We start from the raw sequence: 24,417 nt of genomic DNA, 5'->3' as shown, positions 1-24,417 counted from the left end.
CTTATAAATATCTCTCTTTTAGTTTTTGTGTACTTACTTTTCCGGTTTTCCCAGTAATCTGGAAGGAATGCAGCATCAGTAACCCTGCACCCACACGTAACAAGCTTTTACCCGTTCTAATTTGAGTTTATTATACGTATCAAATTATTTTATTTTATCCGTCATTTACAATTTATCAGTTATCACTTCAATAGTTTTAAATATTTTGTGGGGATCACACTATAAGAGAGAATGATGTGTATATTTAATTGTACACATGTGGAGATCACATTATAAAAGAGAATGATGCATATATTTAATGCATTAGATTACCATAGGGTTTGGAAGGGTAAAGTTTAGTCCAGGTGCATTGGACTTGACACGATGTGAATGTGTCATAGATTTTAGACACTTATACATATTGTATATGGTCAAATGCATTAGAGCATTCACATCAGCATGTGTATTTTACACATCTATTTTTACACTAAAAACCTACTTTTTCTATTTTACACATTCACTTTTACAAAACACCTACATCAATTCATTTATTTTACAAGTTATTTCAATAAAATATACATTACACTCTATTTTTTTATTATTTCTCACCAACCACTCCCTCTTAAATACGCGCCCTCTCTCTGTCTCTCTCTCTCTAAACCCATTTTCTGATTCTCACTGTCTCACTGTCTCTCTCTCCCTCTCTCCATCTCTCTGGCCTTCCTCCCACCAAAAAAAAAAAAAAAATACACAAGTAAATGCCTATCAAACTCTCTCTTTTCCTTTTGGCTTTCAGTTAAATGCGTGTGGTTCTCTTCAAATCGGTTTCTGGGTCTTTTTCTTTCATTTCTGATCATTTGGGACTAAACCCATCTGGGAATACTGACAAGCAATTATATAATATGATGCTTTCAAATATATAATGGTGCAATGGAACTGTTTGCTATGCAATTGGGTTTGTTCTTTCTTTCTTTTTCTTTTTCTGGGTATTTGTTCATCATCAGTATATCAGCTTGTTTTGCATTGAAATGAGTTAAAAGTTCCAAGCTTTAATTTTGGTTTCATTTTAAACTTACTTCCACTTCTCTTGGTGTTGGTGAGTTTAATGAATCAGCTCATTGTGGGAATGGATTTGAAATGAGCATCAAATTTATAGACTTTTGGACTGGGAACTAAGTTTGGTACTCTGATTTGTAGTTTTAGTCCATCAAACATCTTTTCTTGTGAGCTTCATATTTGAGTTCAATGTAAGTATGGATTTTAAGTGAAGATTGTTCTTATTGTTAAATTTGGTTGAGAATAGTATCAAGATTCGGATTTTGGTTATGCATGGTTCTTGTGCTGACTCATTTGTCTTCTTTTTCTTTGTCATTATTATCTGCAGCTTACCACATCAATATGCTGTGGTTAGTTTGGCTGTTTCTGCCGTCATTAATCCGAGTTTATCTTTATACCATGATGATCTGTTCACTTTCATCATTGTTTAGTTGGGTTTTATAACCTGTCTATTTTATCTGTCTCATTTCTAAGGACTATAGGCTATTGTAGATCCCACCTCTCAACCATTAGGAGATAATGCCTATCAGAATCTATATTCCATTTTGAGTTTTGGAAAACACAACTCTTAAGAGTTGAAAATTCCATCAGTTTATGTGAATCTGAAAAACTGTCTGCATTGGTGCATAACTTCTTGTGTTTAATAGAATCTGCCTGTATATTTTCCAAGTATTCTGATGGAAATTAAAAACTTTCACAATGTAAGCGTTGATATTCGTTTTAATATTTCATAATCATCAATTTTTATAAATCACTGCTTTCAGCATCAGTTTTTATCTGTTTTTCACAAGGGCTGGGCTTGTAAACTCATAATGGAATCAGTTAATGTGTGCCTGATATGCATATGTATCCCAGCAGCTTAAGCTTTTGGCAGCAATGTTTTCCAACATGTTATCAGAGCCTTGTTTGTCTAGAATGTGTTGTGTTCAAATAGTGGGAATCCCCAGACATTCTTTTATTTCAGTGTTTTTTGTTTCCATTGCATTTTAGAGTCTAAGTACAGAAATTATGTGCAGAATCATTTAGAGTTGAAGAAATTAGTTATAATGTAGCAATTATAAATATCAGTATATTATATGGATTTGCAAGAATTTAGAATCAATTAGGATTTTTGAAAATGGGTTTATGTATTATAATTTTTCTTAGTGAATGATCTGTACTCATCAAACCTGCTAGGCTTATACAATGTTGAATAAGATATGACGAGTGCATAAGAGTTCTATTTCTGTTTCCAATTCATTTATAAAGTACAGATTAAAATTGAAAAGGTAGTTATCTAACATATTTTGTTTTACAATTAAGCATATATAATTAGATTTTGTGATCAATTGATGCGTGAATTTGTGGCCTTCAATGCAGAAATTTTTTTTTTATAAAGATGAGTAAGAATTGAGGAAGTGTATTCAGAGAGGTTATCTGGTGGAAGAGGGAAAAATCTTTTGAACTGAGAGGCAAATGGCTTCGATCATGCAGAATGACGAAGACACTGATAATAGAGGTCAAGTGTGGATTTTGGACCAGAAGCTTGATCAGCCCATGGAGGAGGAGGCTAAGAGGCTTAGAAATATGTACAAAGAAAAGGTATGATGCATTACATATTTTGAGATTCTACTTTACTGGGACAAACTGAGATAAAAACTTAAGGTGGAAAGGATAAAGGAAATCAAATTGTGGAAAGGAATTTTATTAAATAAAACATGCATCAATGTGATGAAAACTCTTGTATGCTCTATAATTGAATTGATTGCCCGGCCTGAGTAAAATAAGGAGAATCTGAATATAGTCACATACTGTAGTTCTTTTGTACAACAGAATCACTCTCTTTGCCATTTTTTTTTTCTTTAGAAATTTTCAGCATTAATGATTCTGCAACTTGCATTCCAAAGCCTTGGAGTAGTTTATGGAGATTTGGGCACATCTCCCTTGTATGTTTTCTATAACACATTTCCTGATAAAATTGAAGACCCGGAGGATATAATCGGAGCTTTATCATTGATAATATACTCCCTCAGTCTTGTTCCACTCCTCAAGTACGTTTTTATTGTTTGTAGGGCGAATGACAATGGTCAAGGTAAATTTATCTTTATCTATAAACTTACTTTTTACAATTTTTTAATTCCATGCATGTATGAACCTTAAAAGGTGTTATTTGGTATTATTTTGAACTGCTTGACACAATAAATTTTACTAATTTGTCTAAATCCATTGATACAAACAATTGGATTTAAGGATGCTATTATGAACTTTTTTTTATTGGTAACTTATGCATGAACTCAATGGATTTTGAACCTGCAACCTCACCCTTTGTCCATATACCATACTAATGAAACCAAGATGCTTTAGGTTCTACCTTCTGTGGAGGAATACAAAAAAATACTCCCTTTGCCCTACTATAGATTTTTCAAAGTGGCATGCATCTTAATGAAATATATAAACGTAACTATCTTCAGAATGCTCTTAGGTGGGCAATGGGCACTATTTGTTCGGAATTACCACGGGCTTGCATCTGTCATTTGATTAGGGAATTTAATGAAAGTTATTATGTTGCTTTTGCTTCACTAAAATGCATGCCGTCTACATCCTTTCATCTATTGCGTAATGGAGTATGACTCTTGGTCTCTAATGAACAACTTTGAAGCAACAAAATTCTCTATTCTTTGATATACCTCCTTCAGGACGTGGAGTGTAAATAATGAGTTTATGGTTGGGAAGAATTTCACAAAATGTTAGAGAAAGGGGAAAATGAATATATTGGAAATATTGAACATCTAAATAAAAATATATTTTTTCATTAATATGGAATACTATATCACTTATTCAAACAAGAAAAAAATATAGGGGGAAAAAAAAAAAAACATAAAGAGTACTATATTGATACTGCTGCTCTCTGCCAGACTGCCAATTGAAAAAAAAATCTATGTTTACAGACTGGATTAGTTTTTTACTAAATAATATACGTGCATTTGTGTTTTAGCTCAAGTAGATAAGAAATGGTATCTCTTTTATTGTATGTTGAATGGTTTTAGCAGCATGCATGCTATTGAGTCACCACTAAGTTCCTCAAGCTTATATGCCACAGGTGGAACGTTTGCTCTTTATTCGCTACTCTGCCGACATGCAAACATAATGATTATTCCAAACCAAGATCAGACTGATGAGGAGCTAACAACATATAGCCGTTCCATATTCCCTGAAAAATCATTTGCTGCTAGAACCAAGAGATGGTTGGAGGAAAATGCATTCAAGAAAACTGCACTTCTTGTTCTTGTACTCATTGGCTCTTGCATGGTGATTGGGGATGGCATTCTGACTCCAGCTATATCAGGTATATATACCTTTCATACTTGAGCCCTTTGAACCATTAAATCTATGTATTTATCTTTCTAAGTAGTCTATCAACATATGAACAGATTCCTTTTGATACAAAATGTGTGTTTGCTAGAACCGAACACAGAATGAGATCATGAGAACAGTCAATGATGTCGTTAAGATAATGTTAACCACATGGTTCAAAAATACTGTATCCATGTCCACAGGATGGGAGGAATTGGATTTAAAAGTCTAGTAAGATAATGTTACATTTACCACTGTTGGAGTCAGGTCAGGCTGGTTGTTAGTCAACTTATTTAATTGTTAGTACTTGTGCAGATATCATTTGAATTAGTAAATATTTTGATAGGGGACAAAATTTTTTTAGAAGAGTTCATGGTCTAGGCACCATTTAGAAGCATATTAAAAATACTTATTTTGCTTTTGGAAGCCAAAAATGGGTGGGCCTTCACATGAGCCAATGTGTTGGTGCTAGCCTGTTAGTTAGCTTGATATACATTGCAAGCCTACTTCGTAATAACTTAATCTTTTCCATTAAGATGGTCTCTATCAATGGGGTTTTTTTTTGATCCACTGTAAAAGATCATAATTAGGTTAAGAGGATAGTTTCCTTTGCAGGCTAATGGTGCTTGGTTTTAATAATATCTAGCTCAGGATGAAACTTATCCTACGCATTAAAAGGTATTCACTAATTGAGATACAAAATAAAATAAGTGCTGAGTATGTATTAATCTTAATGTAGTCCATATTTACATTGCTAAGTTCAAAAACCTTTGAACCAAAACCTAAGTATCAAGTCATTTTATGGGTTATTTCCAGTAGCTGAGTATCTATTAATCCTAATAATGCTGGTATCGTCTTCTGTCCATGTCATCTACATATTCTAGATGTGCTAAATTTTGAAAATTTCACCGTTATTATAATTGCAATGGTCTCCTTAAAAGTTGCGTAACCATGAGTTCTGTTGCAGTTCTATCCGCTGTTGGCGGGATAAATGTGGGCCACTCCATGATAAGTAACGGTATCTCTATAGTCCTGAATCAGTGAACTTTTTCTATACTCCCTTATATCTGCAACTCCTTCACTTTTTCACTTTTAATTGTAAGTATAACATTCGCTATTTTTGTGATGCAGATGTAGTTGTGCTTGTAGCTGTTGCTATACTAGTAGGTTTATTTAGCATGCAACACTATGGTACTGATAGAGTTGGTTGGCTATTTGCCCCAGTTGTGCTCATTTGGTTTTTCTTAATTGGAGGTATTGGCATATTCAATATTTGGAGATATGATAGTAGTGTCTTGAAAGCCTTTTCTCCAGTGTATATATATCGTTATTTTAAAAGGGGAGGGAAAGATAGTTGGACATCTCTTGGAGGTATTATGCTTAGTATAACAGGTAAATTTTTATTATGGTAGTTGGTCTATCTGCCTTTCTTTTTTAGGTTTCATGGATATTGCATAAGAAACTGGTGACTAGTGTTCTATTGACTAGTTTTTTACTACCACAGGAACAGAGGCACTTTTCGCTGACCTATCCCATTTTCCAGTTGCATCCATACAGATTGCTTTCACAGTAATTGTATTTCCTTGCCTTCTTCTTGCCTATTCTGGACAAGCAGCATACCTTTTGAAGAACCCAAAATGTGTGGGGGGTGCATTTTATCATTCTATTCCAGGTTTGTTCTTCGATCTTTGCATCTGTAATTTTTAACATGAATGCTGGTATTCATGTTCATGTTGCAAAGCTCATTAAATGATTGGGAAGTAGTCTTCCTGAAAGCTTTGCAGATGCCTTTCCACATATCTTGTGAATGGTTTCTAAAAAGCAGCTTTTTTTAATGCTTCAGTTGTTGATTATAAGAGAGAACTTGGGTTTCAGTAGTAAAGAACATTCTACAATAATTTATTGATTTGAAAATCATCAGGATGACTAAATCAGTTGCTAATGTTTCCAGAATAGGATAGTTGGAGAAAGTGTTCCTTGTTCAAAACATGGCAGCTCATTTTGCTGTTCTAGAGTCAGACAGAATGTTGTAGGAACTTCACAATCATTGTGAAACATCCATTAATAGTTGGAAATGATTGCAGGTATAGGGTTAATATAATGTTAAGTCAGTAAGTTTTAGGCAATTCGTAAAATTTGTTCTTAGAATTTTCAAGCTAGTCCATCCATGTGGCTAGGGGTTGTCCCAGAATGCTGATTATTCATTATTCTGCAGATAAAATATATTGGCCAGTGTTTCTTGTTGCAACTGCAGCTGCCGTTGTTGCAAGTCAGGCCACCATTTCTGCGACTTTTTCATTAGTTAAGCAGGCCCTTGCACTTGGCTGCTTCCCAAGAGTGAAAGTTATACATACCTCAAAGAAGTTCCGCAACCAGATATATATTCCTGATATTAATTGGATCCTTATGATTCTCTGCATTGCGGTGACAGCTGGATTCAAAAATCAAACCCAAATTGGAAATGCTTCTGGTAAGTTTATGCTCTGTTGAATAATAGCTTATAGAAAATAATTGAAAATATTACCTCATTTTGAGACTCTTTTTCTATTCAGATCTGATCATCTACTTGCACACCATTATAGAAAATCTCATGCGAGTAATTTAGTCTTATTCTACCTGGAAATTCTTGTTCTATTTTTGTCTATTCTTGAATTTAAGTTATCTATTTTTGTCTAAATAAAGATTGCTTCAGTAACATTTATTTCACAACAGGCACAGCAGTTGTGATAGTCATGCTGGTAACCACATTGCTTATAACTCTAATCATGATATTGGTATGGCGCTGCCATTGGACAATTGTGCTGATCTTCACTGGCTTGTCACTGGTTGTGGAGTGTACTTACTTTTCTGCTGTACTACTGAAGGTCAATCAAGGTGGTTGGGTTCCTCTTGTGATTGCAGCAGCCTTTTTCATCATCATGTATGCTTGGCATTATGGTACAGCAAAACGATATGAGTTTGAGGTGCACAGTAAGGTTTCAATGGCATGGATTCTTGGGCTTGGCCCCAGTTTAGGACTTGTTCGAGTCCCCGGGATAGGACTTGTGTACACTGAGCTAGCAAGTGGAGTACCTAACATCTTTTCCCACTTCATCACCAACTTACCCGCAATTCACTCCGTTCTTGTGTTTGTCTGTGTGAAGTACCTTCCTGTTCACATGGTCCCAGAAGAAGAGAGATTCCTAGTAAAGCGGATTGGACCCAAGAATTTTCACATGTTCCGTTGTGTTGCAAGATACGGCTATCAAGACCTACATAAGAAAGATCATCAGTTTGAAAAAAAGCTCTTTGATAACCTGCTCCTGTTTGTTCGGTTTGAGTCCTTGATGGAAGGGTCTTCAGACTCAGAATTGTCTAGTTTAGACGGTGAGGAAATTGATCAGTCTGGCAACATCCTCTTTAACAATAATGGCAATACATGTCACCCCAATGCAGGTAACACGGTTTCATCAGAGGACTCAATTGTGATCGTTAATTCTTCATTGCTTGCAAACAATACCATCAGGTCATACAGCCAAGCAAGCTGCCAGATTGAGACTGATGAGTTAGAATTCTTGACTGCCTGTAGAGATGTCGGGGTTGTGCACATACTAGGGAACACAGCAGTGAAAGCTAGGAGGGATTCAGGGTTGTACAAGAAGATAACCGTGGATTACATATATGCATTTCTTCGGAAGATATGCAGGGAAAATAGTGTGATATTCAATGTTCCACAGGAGAGTCTATTGAATGTTGGGCAGATAATGTATGTATGATGCGCCGGTTCTAACCATATTCAATGTAATTTGTCGATGCCAATATCACCTGTCATCACTACCTTTAGCAAGGAGTACCATTGTTCACAACAGTGTCAACTTTGATATTACTAATGGATATGGTTTAAAGCTTACAGTGAGGACAAGGAAGTGTTAAACAAAAAAACTTAAAACTAAATAATCTTATAGTTTTGAATGAAACTAATAAGAATAACCGCCCATCTCTAATGTCGGTTGTTTTTATTTTTATTTTTTGGGGGTCCATATAATATACCATTAATAAAAATTGGATTTAAGAAATCATGATTGTGCCAAATAGCTCTCTCTTTGTGGCAAGGGACTACTTGACCTTTATTAAAGATTTTTTGAAAATTAATTAATTTCCTAGTTTGGGATAGTTTCAAATTAAGCTGCAAATGTTAAAGAGTTTTAATTATAACCTTGAAAATTTTAAATCGTGCACCCTTAACAACACAAAATTACCTAAAAGCAATAGAAATTCATATTAGGTACTAAACCTATCTTTTTTGATAATTAAGGATTTAACCCTAGACATAATCATTAGAAATATCAAAGAGTGCTAGTCAAGTTCTTTATTAGAAATTTCAGAGTGCTGATTGAGTTATAAAACTCTTGGCAATACTAAACCTATCTTTACACAAAGAATGAGGAGTATGCAACTAATAATGATTAGACCTTTAGTTATGAGCAAAATTTGATACATTTCTTATGTGTTGTACCGTAGGTTCTCCAATAAAATTCAATTTTGTGATTACATTGACTATAAACCACATGGTTGACTTAATTGTCTTTTACAGAAAAATGTGCTGCATTGATTAACCCATGCACATAGCAAAATCAACCCTGGGATTTACGGTTTCACTGATTAAGAATGAATATTATTTACTGTATATATCTGCACCAAGGCATTATACAAAGAAAACCTGCCCAACGTTCAAAAGACACTCATGAGGTTCATTGAAAATGACACTGTTCTCCCTGCATATTTTCCTAAGGAATGCATATATATAATCAATGGCTATCTTCCTGTAGAACTTTGAGTCCCTCCTTGCTCTCACCACTGTATTCCCCAGTATGTGAACCACCCCAGCATCTCTACAGCTATTCAAAAATTCTAACTCGTCAATCTCGGTCTGTGCACTTCCCTGACCGGATGAACTTACAGTATTGTTTACATTTAATGGAGATCTAACCGGAACAATTAAGTCCACGGACGATATAGTAGGGTCCATGTTGGAAGAGCTAGAGTTGCCGTTGTTATCTAACAAGCCATCTCTTGACTGCTGGGTTAATTGACCATAAAGACTATACTCATCAGAGTCTGAACACCCTTCCATCATGGACTCAAGCCAGACAAACAAGAAGAGGCTATCAAAGAGCTTCTTCTCAAAATCATCGTCTTTCTTATGGAGGTCTTTATAGCCGTATCTTGCTACACAACGGAACATGTGAAAATTCTTTGGTCCAATCCGCTTTACAAGAAATCTCTCATCTTCCGGGACTGTGTAGACAGGAAGGTACTTCACACAGACAAGATGACAACAGAGTGGATGGCAGGCAGGTTTGTAATGAAGTGGGAGAAGATATGAGGAACACCACTTGCTAGCTCAGTGTAAACGAGTCCAATTCCAGGAACACGAACGAGTCCTAAACTGGGGCCAAGCCCAAGAACCCATATCTCTATTCAACACCACCTTCTCTCGGACAAAGTGGTAATCCACTTCAATATGCTTAGTTCTGGCATGAAAAATAGGATTAGAGGCCAAAGCAAGAGCTGAAACATTATCACACCATAAAATAGGATGGTGATACAAATAAACCCCTAAGTCCTTGAGAAGCATTCTCAACCAATACAATTCAGCCTCAGTGGAAGATCTAGACACAACTGGCTGCTTCTTAGTAGACCAAGTGATAGGAGAATTCCCTAAGAAACCAATCATGCTAGTGATGGACCTCTTATCAATAGGATCCCCAGCTCAATTAGCATCACAATAAGCTGAAAGGGTGAGAGAACCAGGCCTAAAATAGATCCCTTTGTGTAGTGTACCCCTTAAGTATCTTAAGATCCTCTTAGCAGCAACAACATGAAGCTGAGAAGGCTTACTCATGAACTGACATGCCTATTGGACAGCATAAGACAAATCTGGCCTAGTGAAGGTCAAATACTGTAAAGCACCAACAAGACTTCTATAGGCAGTTGGATCAAAGAGAAGAGGACTGACAGCAAGATCATGAGAATGAGCAGAAGCACATAGATTAGAACAAGGCTTACTATCCATCATATGAAACTTAGACAATAAATCCTTGGCATACTTGGACTGATGCACAAAACTTCCATCACCAGAATACTCAATTTGCAGACCCAAGAAATAGTGCAAAGGACCCAAATCCTTGAGAGCAAAGGAGACTCCAAGCTGAGTAATTATCTTAGTAATAAGAGCATTATTACTGCCAGTAATGATAATGTCATCCACATACAAAAGTAAATAAACAACATGCTATGAATGAATATGAATAAACAAATTGCTGTCTGCACAAGAAGCATGAAATCCCAGATGGAAGAGCTGAGTGGTAAAGCTATCAAACCAAGCCCTAGGGGCCTGTTTCAGACCATAAATGGCTTTGTGCAAGAGATAGACATGATGAGGCTTAGATATATCCTTATACCCAGGTGGCTGACTCATGTAAACCTCCTCTTGCAACACTCCATGAAGAAAGGTATTAGAAACATCTAATTGCCTTAGGGACCAACCAAACTGAACAGCCAAAGTAAGAATAATCCTCACATTTGTAGGCTTGACCACTGGACTAAAAGTCTCAGCATAATCTAGACTATATTGCTGCAAGTAGCCCTTGGCAACAAGTCTAGTTTTGAACCTAGCAATACTATTCCTCTTAACCTTGTACACCCACTTATAGCCCACAACATTCTTATCAGGTGGCAAAGGAACTAAAGACCAGGTATGCTGCTGTTGCAAACTAGTAAACTCAGAATCCATAGCTTTAACCCCATGAGGATACCTAGATGCAATAGAATAGGAAGGGGGCTCAGTGCAACTATAATCAGTCTGAACATCATACACTTTAGGCTTGAAAATACCATTCTTGGACATCGTAAGCATAGTATGTGCATCTGTATTCACAGGAACAGGAGTAGGAATAGAAGCAGAGAGACTAGGAGCATTAGTAGAAACAGGTAAAACAAACTCAATAGAAACAACAGAGGAAGAAACAGGGAAGACAGATAAGGCAGAATCAGAACAATGATTCTCAAATGGAATAGAAGAAGGTCTCTTAGAACAATTATTAGAATCAGATAAAGCAGAATTAGTAGAAGGAATAGAACTTGACTGAGGAAAACTCAAAGAAGAAATTGGAAGTAAAGAGGAAAACCACACATCATAGGAAGATGAAGAAGCAGGAAGAGAGGATGACCCATCACTAGAAACAGGGAAAGTAGGAAAAACACTCATAAAAATCACAATGACATGAAATGTAAATTCTGCCAGTAAGAACATTTAAGCAAATATAACATTTGTACTAAGGAGGGTAACCAATAAATATGCATTGCTTAGACTTAGGATCAAATTTATGAGAAGCATAAGGTATCAACAAAGGATAACAAGCACAACCAAAGGTTCTCAAAGCATGAAGTGGAGGTTTGTGACCATACAATTTCTCCCAAGGTGAGACAAAATGTAAAACAGAAGATGGAAGTCTATTAAGAAGGTAAACATCAGCACTAAAGGCATAAGACCAATAAGAAGAGGAGAGGTTAGAGTGGTGAAGCATGGATAAAGCACTCTCCACAATCTGCCTGTGCTTCCTCTCAGTAACACCATTCTGTTGAGGGGAATAAGGACAGGAAAATTGATGGAGAATACCATGTTCTAAGCAAAGAGACTTAAAATTGGCATTAACAAACTCAACACCACCATCTGACCTCAGTGTTTTGATTTTAGCATTAAATTGAGTCTCAATCAATGAATTGAAATGTAAGAAAACCTGAAACACAGAAGACTTCCTTTTCAACAAAAATAGGCAAGTAAAACGAGTAAAGTCATCAACAAAGATCACATAAAAGCTATGATCAAGAATAGAAGTCATAGGAGCAGGGCCCTATACATCAAAATGCACTAATTGAAATGGATATTCAGTATTTGATACATGATTAGGAAAAGGTGTCTTGTGCATTTTAGCACTTATACAAGAAGTACATTTAGAACAAATGCCACTAACATAGGACAACTTGACTAAAGGATAAGAAGACATAGTTGAATGTAAGACCTTAGCACAAGGATGACCAAGCCTATTGTGCCAAAGTAAATTCTGTGGAGACATTGCAGCAAAGCCATTGGAGTTGAGATGAGAAGAAGAGGAGGAAGGCAGAGTAGAAGAGGGTATAGGATAAACTCCATCCTTACTCAGCCCTCTGTAAAGAACCTTCCCTGTAGGTAAATCCTAAATTAAGAACTAATATACATCAACATAACAAAAGGCATTATTCTGAAGGCATAATTTGTGAACAGATATCAAGTTTGAAGCAATTTGAGGAACTTTAAGAATATTGTTCAAACAAAAATTATAAGATGAAGTAATGAGCTTACCATTGCCAATATGTGTCCATTGCCAACTGTTACAAACTCACCAATTGCAGGTTGTTGAGCAAGAGAAAGCTGAGACAAATCTAGTGTGATGTGATTAGAGACACTAGTATTTGTCAACCAATTCTAATTCTAATTAGCACCTGAAGTTGCAGCCATTGATCTTGCAGCCATGGAAGCAAGCTTAGCTAGAGCATGCCTACCTTAATAAGCAAAGTTCATACGATGATAACAATCCAAAGCAGAATGGCCATTCTTGCCACAAATCTGACAAGCAACCTTCTGTCCTTAAGAAGAAGAAGACTTATTCTGTGAAAAGAATTGAGGATCCAACACTGGATTATTGGTATTATAAAACTGACCACTATTAGAGAACTGATTATTATGGAACTGACCACCACTAGAGAACTGATTACCACCTCTGCCATTGCCACGACCTCTATTATTTCCATTCTTGCCTCTTCCTTTTGTAAAGCCTTGATTGAATTGATTGGCTGCCATAGCAAATGATGCAGAATCTCTAAGATCAGAATGAGTGGACCTCTTCTTGATTGACCTTTCTTCAGCATTCAAGAGTGTATTCAACTCTTCAAGAGTAAGAATGTCATTCCTAGTTCTGATCGCAGAATAGAATGCATCATACTCTGGAGGCAGGGCTTCAAGAGCTAAATGGATTTGCTCTTCCTCATCAACACAGACTGCTACAGCCCCAAGTTTATCCCTAACCTCTTTGATTCTTTGAAAGAAAGAATCCATTGATTCTGAACCCTTCTTGATACCCAATAGCTCATCCCTTAAACTGAGCACATGAGATCGTGACACTGATGCAAACCTTTTCTCAAGCACCTTCCAGACTCCTCGTCCAGACTTCTGACCCACAGTAAGAGCCAAGATTGATGGAGAGAGAGTTGAATTAAGAAAGGTAAACAAGGCTTGCTCACGACTCTTCCATTGGAAATACTTTGGATTAGCCTCAGTTGTAAAATTCCTTGAGCTATCCTTGAGAAATAGATCTGGAGCATGATCATCAACATTGATGAAGTTGATCATTGAATATGCTATCAAGATCACTTCGATCTGATGTCTCCACACCATATAATTGTTGTAATCAAGTTTCACAGTTGCCATACTTGCCATATTTGACAAGAGTAGCAGTGAAGGATTGACACCATGAGTGATTGAAGAACTCGTGGTCAATCCTGTTGTTGTTGAGGATGAAGAACTTGTAGAGGACACCATTCTTGGTTCTGATACCATGAAAGAGATCTATGATTCTTAGAGAGAATGATCTAGAAGAAGAAGTAATGAAAACTGAATCTTCTATATTCAATAGATTACATGAGATACCACATATATAGCCATCATAACGGATTTTAGAGCCAAACTATTCTAACAATATCGTGTAAAGACTAACAGAATACATACACGTGGACAATAGTGTAACTAACCTATACTCAAAGTTTTCATACTAAACTACATACAAGTTTACAATATCATGGCTAAACTACAAGCCGTTTATGCAATGTATGCAGCTGTGCTTGTCTATGAACTAAAGCTCTGTTGGCAGTTTCACTTGAGGCAGCACCATCATCCTTTACAAATTGGATTAGATAAGTGTGTGTATTATGTGAGAGTGTACTAACTCTCATATTAGCTAGGTGTGTATTAAGACAAACTAACAACATTTTAATAGCAGGGCTAGCTGGGTGTAAATGTAACTATCTTCTTAATGGTTAGGCCAATGCTTGGGCCTTGCTTGTTTTTTTTTTTTTTTTATAAACATTGGGCCTTGCTTGTTAGTTCTTGGTTAAAGGCTATAGCTAAAGCCCAATTAGAAATGCTTTAGAGAAAGAACATGCAAAGGTTTTATTTTTGGAGAAGAGAGTACATGCAAAGTTGATGTCATAACTCATATCCCACATGCAAATAGGTCCGGTATTGTTTTTGGATGAAAAATGTCTGCTACTGTATGCTTATAATACTTTATATATCTTCTTCCAATTTGTATTGTACTTTGGTCTTCATAACACAGTAGTTAACAGTTTGAAGATATCGTTTCATTATTGATCAATGCTTTGGATATGTTCTGTTTCTCCAAAAAAAAAAAAAAAAAAAAAAATTCATTATTGATCAATGCTTTGGATATGTTCTGTTTCTCCAAAAAAAAAAAAAAAAAAAAAGCTTTGGATATGTTCTTTACGTACTACAAAATCGTAGACCAATTATTTGACAACTCTCTTCATCAACTTATATAAAACACATATACGTCTATGGAATTTTCTTTTTATTTTTTTCAAATGGTATTATTGGGTGTATTATTCTATCATACATTTCCATTTTTATCAATCAGATTTTAAGATTAGACAGTCTTAAACGACAAACAACCATGTCCATCAGCTGCCGTTTCATTTCCTTGGAAAGCAAAGTTGTCAGTTGTGTATGGCTATGTGAATTGTGATGTGTCCAGTTATTTTGATAAAGCAAAATTGACTTGACAAGCGCAGGTCGGTAGGTGTGAACAAAGAGATCAATACAGCTAAAAAGCAAGTTGCTTAGGGGTCCATTTAGATAGCATTTATTGTTGTTGAAAGTTTATAAAAATTGATTGTTGTTGAAAACACTGTAGCAAAATAATTTTTAAATGTGTGAATAGTATTGTGGGACCCACTTTTAATATTAAATATTATGTAAATAGTGCATGAACAGTGCATGCACAGTATACACAGTAAATTTTGTCTCCCAAAGTCAACAAGTGCGGCAAAAAAAAAAAAAAAAACGCACAGAGGTGAAAACGCGCCGTGACTAACCGAGCTATCCAAACCCATACTAGGATAAACAATAGTCGGTAGAATAAAAAATTCTATATTATCTTTCTACCTAGCCAAGGGGCAATTTGCTTATCCTAATTAATAATTAAACAATTTGCTCCTTTCACTAGAAAAGCAAGTTGGTTGTTTTTTTTTTTTTTTTTAATAGTTTTTTCTTAGATGACAAATTTAATAAGAAGTGAGATAAGATTAGAGGTAAAATTTAGTCCCTTTCAAGTGGGTTAAATGTTTAGAATCGTTACAGCTTGGAGATATCCAAAGGAAACAGGCCCTTCAGGTTCAACGAGGAAAGAAACAATGTGCCAATATATTTAAGTCGGTTTCATTTTCATCAATTATTCTGTACATTTAATCTTTAACTAATAAAGACGAACCCCTTCAATAAGTTCATTTTACTTTATCAATTAACTTACTTCGTTCCGAAGGAAAAATGAAATAAAATAATCACATAACAAATATTATTTCTTTTGTGGGATGAACTGAATAATATATTAAGACATAAATAATGGTAAGATAAGAGTCTATCAAGCTTGTTTATTAAGTCCTTCCTGGATTTGATGTGGCATATGGTAATGTTGGATCGACGAGAACAGCATGGGGTTGAGAAGGTGGCAATGGTGGCATGCATGGGCAATCTGGACGAATAGGAACGATTGCAGAAGTGGTGGAGCCAATAAGAAACCATGTCGGGCTCTGATTCAGTGGGCGCTGGACTATTTAGGGAATCGAGTACCACGCATGGGCTGAACTGAAACCCATATTACGCAGAAGTCAAGTGGAGTGGTGAGCTGGGTTCCACCAACACCTAATCGTTATAAAATAAACGTGGATGGGGGCAGTTGCTGTGGCGCAAAAAAACTGTGGGTGTGGGGCTCTTAATCAGAGATGCAGAAAGCAGAGTTATTGGGGCCTGTACCTGTAGTAAGAAGATTGTGGCTCCTCTTGGGGCCATAGAGGCAGAAGCGAATGCGGTGGAGGTGGGGCTTCAGTTTTGCTAAAGACATGGCTATCCAGGACTTCACGCTCGACCTACAGGTGTTGATATGTGCCTTGAATGATTCAGCGCCCCCACCGCTTCGGTTGCTGCTCTGGTGTATAGCTCCGCGGCTGCTTCTCATGAATTTCGTTGGGTGGAATTTTCTCGAGTTCGAAGACAAAGAACTCACTTGTTAGCAAAACATATTTAGGCATTAATAACTTCTCTATATGGGTTGAAGAGTTCTCTTGTTTTATAGAACAAGCTCTTAACCAAGATGTATTCGTAGCTTATCGTGATTAATAAAAGTTATTGCAGTCTTCTCATAAAAAAAAATATATATATATATATATGTTATCTAAAAAAAATGGACACATTAATCACATGAGTAGTTTATAATTTATTTTCACAGATGTCTCTCGGTTTACCTATAAAATTATAATACAAAAGTTAAGTATTGTACTCAGGGGCGGCCCAACATAATTTGGGGCCTAAGGCGAAAAATTTATGCGGGGCCTTTAATATGTAAATATTAATTAAACAAAATTATTTAATACTAATCAAATTAAGGTTAATTTAATACATTAAATACATAAATAATACCAACTAGATTTTTTTTAAATAAGATTAAAAATTAAAACTAAATTAGCGTGGTTTAGTAAGAGATTTTTAGTAATATTGTTTAAGTATTGTAAAAATATGTGTAAATAAAAAAATATTGTGAAAATACGTGTTGTAATGTTTAAACAACAAAAATTATTGTTTAAACAACAGTACCAAACGGGTTATCAATTACCCTCTTTTCTACTTTCTCAAAAAAAAATCTCTCTATTTTCCTCAAAAAAAAAAAAAAAAACTCTCTCTCTCATTATATAGCTTCTCACTATAAAAAAAATTCAAGTAAGATAAATATATATATATATGATGTGTGAAAATCGTCAGTGAGTTATAGGCTCCCAGTCACTCTAATGGGTACCTGTAAATAAGAACAAAGGACTAAACAGAAGACACCGGTATAGTACCGACCGAAAACCCTCCAAAGGTCAAGTTAGCGAATGAGAAATCTCTATGAACTCTTTAGTGAAAAAGCTAGGGATTTTTTGCATACTTGAAAAAAGTGGGGGTCTGGTGCTTATATAGTGGTGAATCAAAATCCCTTCAAAGTAGGGATCTTTCCTTACTGGGAGGGTTTGACACTAAGGGTTTTCGAGATTTCAAGATATCTTTCCACATGAGAGCAATATGGGTGAGTGGTGTCTTACTTGTTGCGCAAGATGTTTCCATGTATAGATATTCGTGGGAGCCAAGCCAAGCCACGCTAGACTTGTCGACCTCTTCACCCCGTCAACCTCTTCTCCTCGTCCAAGGATCCCTCGTCGGCTTACAATGGCACCTGTTGGGTTGTTATAACAAGGTTGTTGTTGCTATTGTCGCCCTAAGTCTTCCTTTTGTGTTTGTGCAACTGACAGGCCCATGGGCACCATAAGCTCCTTTACATGACGTGTACAGGAATATCGAAATTGTCTAAAACACCCTTATCAATATGGTTGTTTTTCACCTTTCAATCTATTGATTAATCTTAATTATTCATAAATATTAATATTTTAATGGAAAAGTATACAAACAACCCCCCCCCCACGTAGCTTCCGTATAAATATGGAACCTCCTTGAATTTTTACCTTTTTTTAATTTATTTATTTATTTTTATTTTTAGAAGAACCTCTTGAGTTATATATTGAGTACAATCAGTGCCGGCTCAAGGCATAGGCAAGTTGGGCCTAGGCCTAAGGCCCCACCAAAAAACAAAATTTTCCTTAGGAAAAAAAGCCCCACTTTCCATTGTTAAAGGCCCAAATTTTTATAAAATTATATACATATTTTCTAAAGGTTGTACATTTTTTTTATTAGTGATGTTAAGGATACTACAAATATTACTATTGACTTACAAATTGCCATGTTATTAATCACAAAAAAAGTGATATAAACATTCATTAGTTAAATTGATGAAGTTCATCAATGAAAGACAATATCACATTATATTTTGAACATTTTATAGTGCTTTTAATTAGCGCATTTTTCTTTTTTTATTTTTATTAAGACTCTCAAAGTACGAGACCAATAGGACCTTAACTCAATTAAAACCCTAAAATATTTCAAAAAGATGTTGCAAATGTGTTAAATCATCAATTATAGATTAATCTCTCATAATAGTTTGAGACTTTGATTTTTGTAAAATAATATCCTACAGAGTCATACACCAAATAATATCTATCTCTCTCTCTTAAAATCAAAATATAAAATAAAAAATTAGATTACAATTTTATTTAACTATGCATTGTCTTATATCCAAAATAAAGTATCTTTTTCAATCGCAATATATTTTTATTTCTTTTTATTAATATTTATAGGTTCAACTATGATATTCAATTCTCTATATGAAATTAACATTAATCTAGTTGGTATTATTTATGTATTTAATGTATTAAATTAACCTTAATTTGATTAGTATTAAATAATTTTGTTTAATTAATNGCTGAGCTTAAAAACCGTGATTGCGCCACATGGCTTCACCAAATTGCAGAATTTTTATTAGATTTTATATATATATAATATATATATAATTTTGTTCTTATCTTCTTCTCCTATAATTTCTAAGTTGATAAAAATTTCAATTTGAATACAATCCATTTATCATTAATTTATCTATAATTTCTAAGTGATTTATTTAATTAGCAATAGGAGATCTACTTCATTCATGATTTATGAGTTCTAACATTCTAGGGGATTAGAATTTTGGTTTCACGATAATTGTTCATATCAACGTTAATTTTTTTTTTTTTAAAACAATCATAGTACACATATACAACTACTAATATCAACCTTTAATTTTATTTTTTTAAAACACCTCATGGATAGACACAAAATTATAATTGTTCTTATTGATTTTTCATACATGTCTATCAATTTTTTTAGATAAATACAAAAACTTAGTTGTTGTTATCTTTTGTTTAAGTTACATATGATTCTTCATTTAATCTTTTTTTTTACATAATTTATATTACTGCATGTCCAAAAATGGAAACGTTATTAGTATAGTATTTTTTTAGATTATATATATATATATATAAACATAAATTATATGGTAATCTAAAAAAAAAAAAAAAAATTATATCATATATATATATATATACGTTAAAATCAACTTAACATTATATATACGTTAAAATCAACTTAAAAATTTTAGCATTATTAGTTCATATTTTTTAGATTTAAAAAAAAAATAGATATAATATTTTGTTCTTATCTTTTTTTCCTATAATTCATACTTCCACAAATTAGACTAGCATTAGACTTTTTGTTCATATCAACTTCTTCAATGTAGAGTTTATATATATATATATATATATCAAATAATTCATAATAAATACCTACTGTGGGAGGAACAAATCTTTCCCTAATTAGGTATTGTCCACTTTGGGATGGGCATGGTCAACCCTTGCTCCCACCCGCACGTATTTGCTCAATCCCACATCGGGGAGAGACGTCTCCCACCCTTGCCTTATAATCACTTGGCCTAAGGAATGGTGTACCATAGTGTGTGTGAAACTGTGCACGCATGCACTATACACTCCTTCGCTTAAGCTTAACACTATAAAAGCAGAAGGGGAAGGTAAAGGTTTCCCCTTAAATGCCAAAAGGTGACTTTTGTGAGAGAAACGAATCTTTCCCCAATCAGGTATTGTCTGCTTGAGATGGGCAGGGTCAACCCTTAATCCCACCCACACGAATTTTGCTCAATTCCACATCAGGAAGAGACACCTCCCACCCTTGCCTTATAAGCATTTGGCCTAAGGAAAGTGTATCAAATGAAGTGATACCGGATATCGATATGCTTGGATTTCGAGTGTTGAACTCGATTCTTTGACAGATTTATGGCGCTAGTGTTATCACAGAACACACATATAGTGTCTTGAGAAATTTCATAGTCATGTAGTAGCTTTCTCATCCATAGTAGTTGTGCACAACAACTTCCCACTGCTATATATTCAGCTTCAGCCATTGAAAGAGATACTGAATTCTATTTTTCGCTCATCCATGAAACCAAGTTATTTCCAAGATAGAAGCAACCACCGGAAGTACTTTTCCTATCATCAATGCACCCATCCCAGTCAGCATCTGAATATCCAGCCAAGCACTCATTCGAATCTTTTGAATACCAAATCCCATAGTCAGATGTGCCATTGATATAGTGAATAATTCACTTAACTGCCATAAAGTGGGACTCTTTTGGAGCTGCTTGGAATCGCGCACATACCTCGACACTAAAAGCAATGTCTGGCCTACTTGCAATGACATAAGAAGACTACCAATCATGCTTTGATAAAGTGCTGGGTCTACGTCGACACCGACTACATCTATGCTCAGTTGATGAAATCATGGGAGTGGAAGTGTGTTTCTTAGAGTCTAGACCAAATCTTTTGACAAGATTTTTAGCATATTTCTCTTGAGAGATGAATATTCCATCTTTTCATTGTTTCACTTGAAGCCTTAAGAAGTAGTTCAACTCCCCCACCATGCTCATCTCAAATTCCCTTTTCATTTCTTCCGAAAATTCATGAGCTAGTTGATCAATTGTAGATCCAAAAACAATATCATCCACATACACTTGAGCGACAAGGAGAGATTTGTCATCTCTTTTAACAAACAATGTTCAATCGGCTTGGCCTCTCTTGAAACCACGATCCACTTAGTACGTGGTGAGGCGCTTTTATTATATAGTATATGATTTTTCTACAACATTTTTACAACTGTAGGTAGCAAATTTTTATTGGTTCGTATTTGGACTTACCACTTACTTTTTTTTTTTACTTACCAATAACCACTTATCACATTAGTAATTTGTAAAAAAGTTTGTAACTCTAGCATTTTCCTCATTTTAAAGACCAAATTTAAAATAAAATATACAAACCTAAAAAAATTAGTCTACCAACAAAATTACCAATAGTAAAACTTAAAAATATATGGTACTAGTCACTAACCCGTACAAAACACGGAAAAACTACTTAAAAGATTTTAAAAAATAGTACTAATATTTTTCAAAGAATTTTTCCTTCTATCTCTCGCTTAATAATGGTTGTATCCCTTAATATTTAAATGTTACAAAATTTATAATTTTCTCCATTGTTTGATTTGTCTTTGCAAACGCATATTAATACAAAACATATAATTCATAAATAAAAAGTCCATTGTAAGAAGACTACTATTACTCTTTCGAGAAAAGAAGAATACTATTCTAATGTTGCAATTTGGGTTTTTATGATGAAACTTCTAATTTACTAAAAATGCCAATTATTTTAATGGCCCAGTATGCCTGAATGCATATGGGGAAAAAAAAAAATCAAGAGGAACAAACCACGAAGTTAACTTAAACTAATGCATAAGTAAAGTATTTTGTCAGACACATGTTGTATATCGCAAGGAGTCAATTTTGTACCAGAAATGATTTTGGTTTGGTGAAGAAAATGATGTATTTCAGTATTGATTAACATCATTGTAACATTTCGAAATACCGTTTTATATATACTAAACTGAATATTCTACAAAGTGCTAAAGATATTACAAATTTTATAATGTAACATTTTGTAAATTGATGTGATAATAATTGTGATTAGTACTCCCTCCGTCCCATTTTTTTGGTCATGTTTGAAAAGTCAAATTTTTTAAGGAAACATCATTTATTGTCTTGTCTATCTTTTAAAAATGTATAAGTTTCCAAAACTACCCTTAAAAAAACTTGACATCTTAGATTGTTGTTTCTCAAAAAAAAAAAAAAAAAAAAAAAACATCTTAGATTGTTTTTTCATGGGTTAATGAGTTGGATTGGGTTGTAATTTTTTATTTTTTTTAAAGCTTGAGTTGGGTTAGGTTTGGGTTGAATTTTCGACTTAAGTAACTTGAACCAACCCATATTATTAATATTTTGAAAAAATATATGTATTTTTTGAATTTTTGAGACTTAGTTTAAATTTGTTAATTTGATTTGTTATGATATTTTAAGACTATTTTGATAAAATTAGAATATCACTCCTAATTATGTAAATTGCGTTAGTTTATTGAAAAATTGTCATAAATAGCTAAATGAAAGTCCAATATTTTTATTAGGAATAAAAAGAGACCCCAACTTGATAATTCAACTTGACTGAGTTGGGTTGGTTTTTAGAGCTGTAACTGTTTGGGACCTTTGGATTGGATTGGTGATTTCTAAATTCAAGGAAGCTAAACTAGTTTGAAAAAATTACCAAAGATGTAACATTACCCAACTTAACCCACGGACACCTCTACTCAAAGATCTCCAATCAAAGAAAGAAAAAGAGAGAACAATATAAACTTTATAATAAATAAAAAGATTTTATTTATTTTTAATTTTTTATGATTCGATAGTTACAATGAAGTAAGTGGATTTAAACTATAGATGTCTCAATTGTAAATCCTATAAGACATTAGATGAGTTACAAGACTCTTGATATAAAAATAATAATAATATAAAAAATAAAAACTTAGGAGGAACAATTAAATGTTGAATTTCAAGCATACACCATAGGTTGAAATTCTATCATATTGAAAATTTATTAATTTTTATAGGAAAATTTAATTTATTGGATTTTAGGTAAGTGAGTGAAAAATTATAAATACATTCCCAATGGGTGCAACTACAACAAAGTTACCTTAAATATATAACACAACGAAGTTACCTTTATTGTAGTACCTTTATGGTTTGCTATAATAACTTCATAATTTAAAATGGGGATTTGCTATGGTAAGGTCATAAGCTTTAGAACCTTAAACAACGAAGCTTTCAGCCATATAACTTATTCGATGGTTGTGATTTTAAGAACTCTATGTTATTCTAGGAGTACTTTTTTTTTTTTTTTGGTTGAAATATTCAACTTATGACGTGCTCTCTTGATGATAGTTTTTTATAATTAGACCAAGACAATAATTAGTTTTTGGTGTAGGCGGAGATTGAACCCCAGATCTCTTATACAATTATCAGAGATTTTACCAGTTGAGTTAACTAGAATCCACAATTTTTATAAGAATACTAATTTGGGAAATCAACAATGTTCTTTAATGAGTAATTATGGAATATTTCAGACCTACCATAAAAAGTATATTTTCTCTGTCATATAATAATGAGTTCTGCTAATTAAATAAGTAAGCATTTATGATACTTTTGAAATATTTTATAATTTTCCTTCCTAAAGATAGGGAGCAAGTCTAGTAAATTCCTATCTAAGGTGGATAAGTTTATAGGTGATTTTTTTTTTTTGTTACATGCATTCACCTCTTATCATATATAAATTAGGACAAAACTTAGATAAAGTACCTTAGGTGCTTATTTTTAGGTTATCTTCTTAAGATTTAGTTATATAACTATTTAACTAAAAAATATACTTTCTTCTCATGAGAAAAATTCATATGACAAAATTTTAAAAGGAAAATCTAAGTAACAGTAGTACTGTAACTAAGTCATGTTTTATAAATTAACCTGCCACTCTTGCTTACTAATGAGAGAGACAGAGAGACAGAAAGACAGAGATAATCTCATTTGAAAAATCAAACGGCTGTGATAACTTGGACTAGTTATCAAGCACGTTCACATTCTGGAATCTGGCCCTCATTTCAGGAAAAAATAAAAACAAAACAAAAACTAACAAAAAAATCATTACAATAATATTATTTCCGTACAAAGACCATGACTCAAGTCTTTCGACTCTTAAACCACATTAAGCTCTTTTTTTCTGTCTCCTGTCTCCTCTGTTCTGTCCACTAGTCGTATGATACTACAAGGCCAAGACTGAAAG

General features: G+C 34.1%; 2 protein-coding genes across 5 annotated transcripts; one reads left to right on the top strand and one right to left on the bottom strand.

Annotated features, from left to right (window-relative positions):
- Window positions 1-724: 724 nt before the first annotated feature.
- On the top strand, window positions 725-8,263 carry LOC111990257 (potassium transporter 10). Of its 4 annotated transcripts, none has more exons than XM_065781956.1 (9): window positions 725-934; window positions 2,509-2,616; window positions 2,881-3,106; window positions 4,115-4,360; window positions 5,336-5,386; window positions 5,500-5,760; window positions 5,873-6,040; window positions 6,584-6,838; window positions 7,081-8,263. In XM_065781956.1, the coding sequence occupies exons 1-9, from the start codon at window positions 902-904 to the stop codon at window positions 8,121-8,123; spliced, it is 2,391 nt and encodes a 796-aa protein (XP_065638028.1). In that variant the 5' UTR covers window positions 725-901; the 3' UTR covers window positions 8,124-8,263. The 4 variants fall into 4 exon arrangements, with proteins under 4 accessions (XP_065638028.1, XP_065638029.1, XP_065638030.1 ...); XM_065781957.1 differs by having other exon boundaries at window positions 2,395-2,616; XM_065781958.1 differs by lacking the exon at window positions 725-934 and having other exon boundaries at window positions 1,285-2,623.
- A 3,421-nt stretch (window positions 8,264-11,684) lies between these two features.
- On the bottom strand, window positions 11,685-13,987 carry LOC111990246 (uncharacterized). The gene is made up of 5 exons (XM_065781987.1): window positions 13,111-13,987; window positions 12,892-12,951; window positions 12,752-12,831; window positions 12,384-12,605; window positions 11,685-12,263 (listed from the first exon to the last, which is right to left on the bottom strand). The coding sequence occupies exons 1-5, from the start codon at window positions 13,985-13,987 to the stop codon at window positions 11,685-11,687; spliced, it is 1,818 nt and encodes a 605-aa protein (XP_065638059.1).
- Window positions 13,988-24,417: the final 10,430 nt, after the last annotated feature.

This window comes from Quercus suber, unplaced genomic scaffold (genome assembly GCF_002906115.3).
Source record: "Quercus suber isolate HL8 unplaced genomic scaffold, Cork oak 2.0 scaffold_285, whole genome shotgun sequence".
NCBI classification, from domain to species: Eukaryota; Viridiplantae; Streptophyta; class Magnoliopsida; order Fagales; family Fagaceae; genus Quercus; species Quercus suber.
This window is presented reverse-complemented; position numbering and strand designations above follow the sequence as displayed.

Bases quoted from the DNA above. Each gene is read 5' to 3' on its own strand.
- LOC111990246 (XM_065781987.1), bottom strand. From the start codon at position 13,987: ATGGTGTCCTCTACAAGTTCTTCATCCTCAACAACAACAGGATTGACC. The intron at 12,952-13,110 runs GTCAGTTTTATA...TTGCTTATTAAG, and splicing joins TAATCAGTTCTCTAATAGTG to GTAGGCATGCTCTAGCTAAG. The intron at 12,264-12,383 runs GTTAGTGGCATT...TTTGATGTATAG, and splicing joins CTTTAGTCAAGTTGTCCTAT to GGCCCTGCTCCTATGACTTC.
- LOC111990257 (XM_065781956.1), top strand. From the start codon at position 902: ATGGTGCAATGGAACTGTTTGCTATGCAATTGG. The intron at 5,761-5,872 runs GTAAATTTTTAT...TTACTACCACAG, and splicing joins TATTATGCTTAGTATAACAG to GAACAGAGGCACTTTTCGCT. The intron at 6,839-7,080 runs GTAAGTTTATGC...ATTTCACAACAG, and splicing joins CCAAATTGGAAATGCTTCTG to GCACAGCAGTTGTGATAGTC.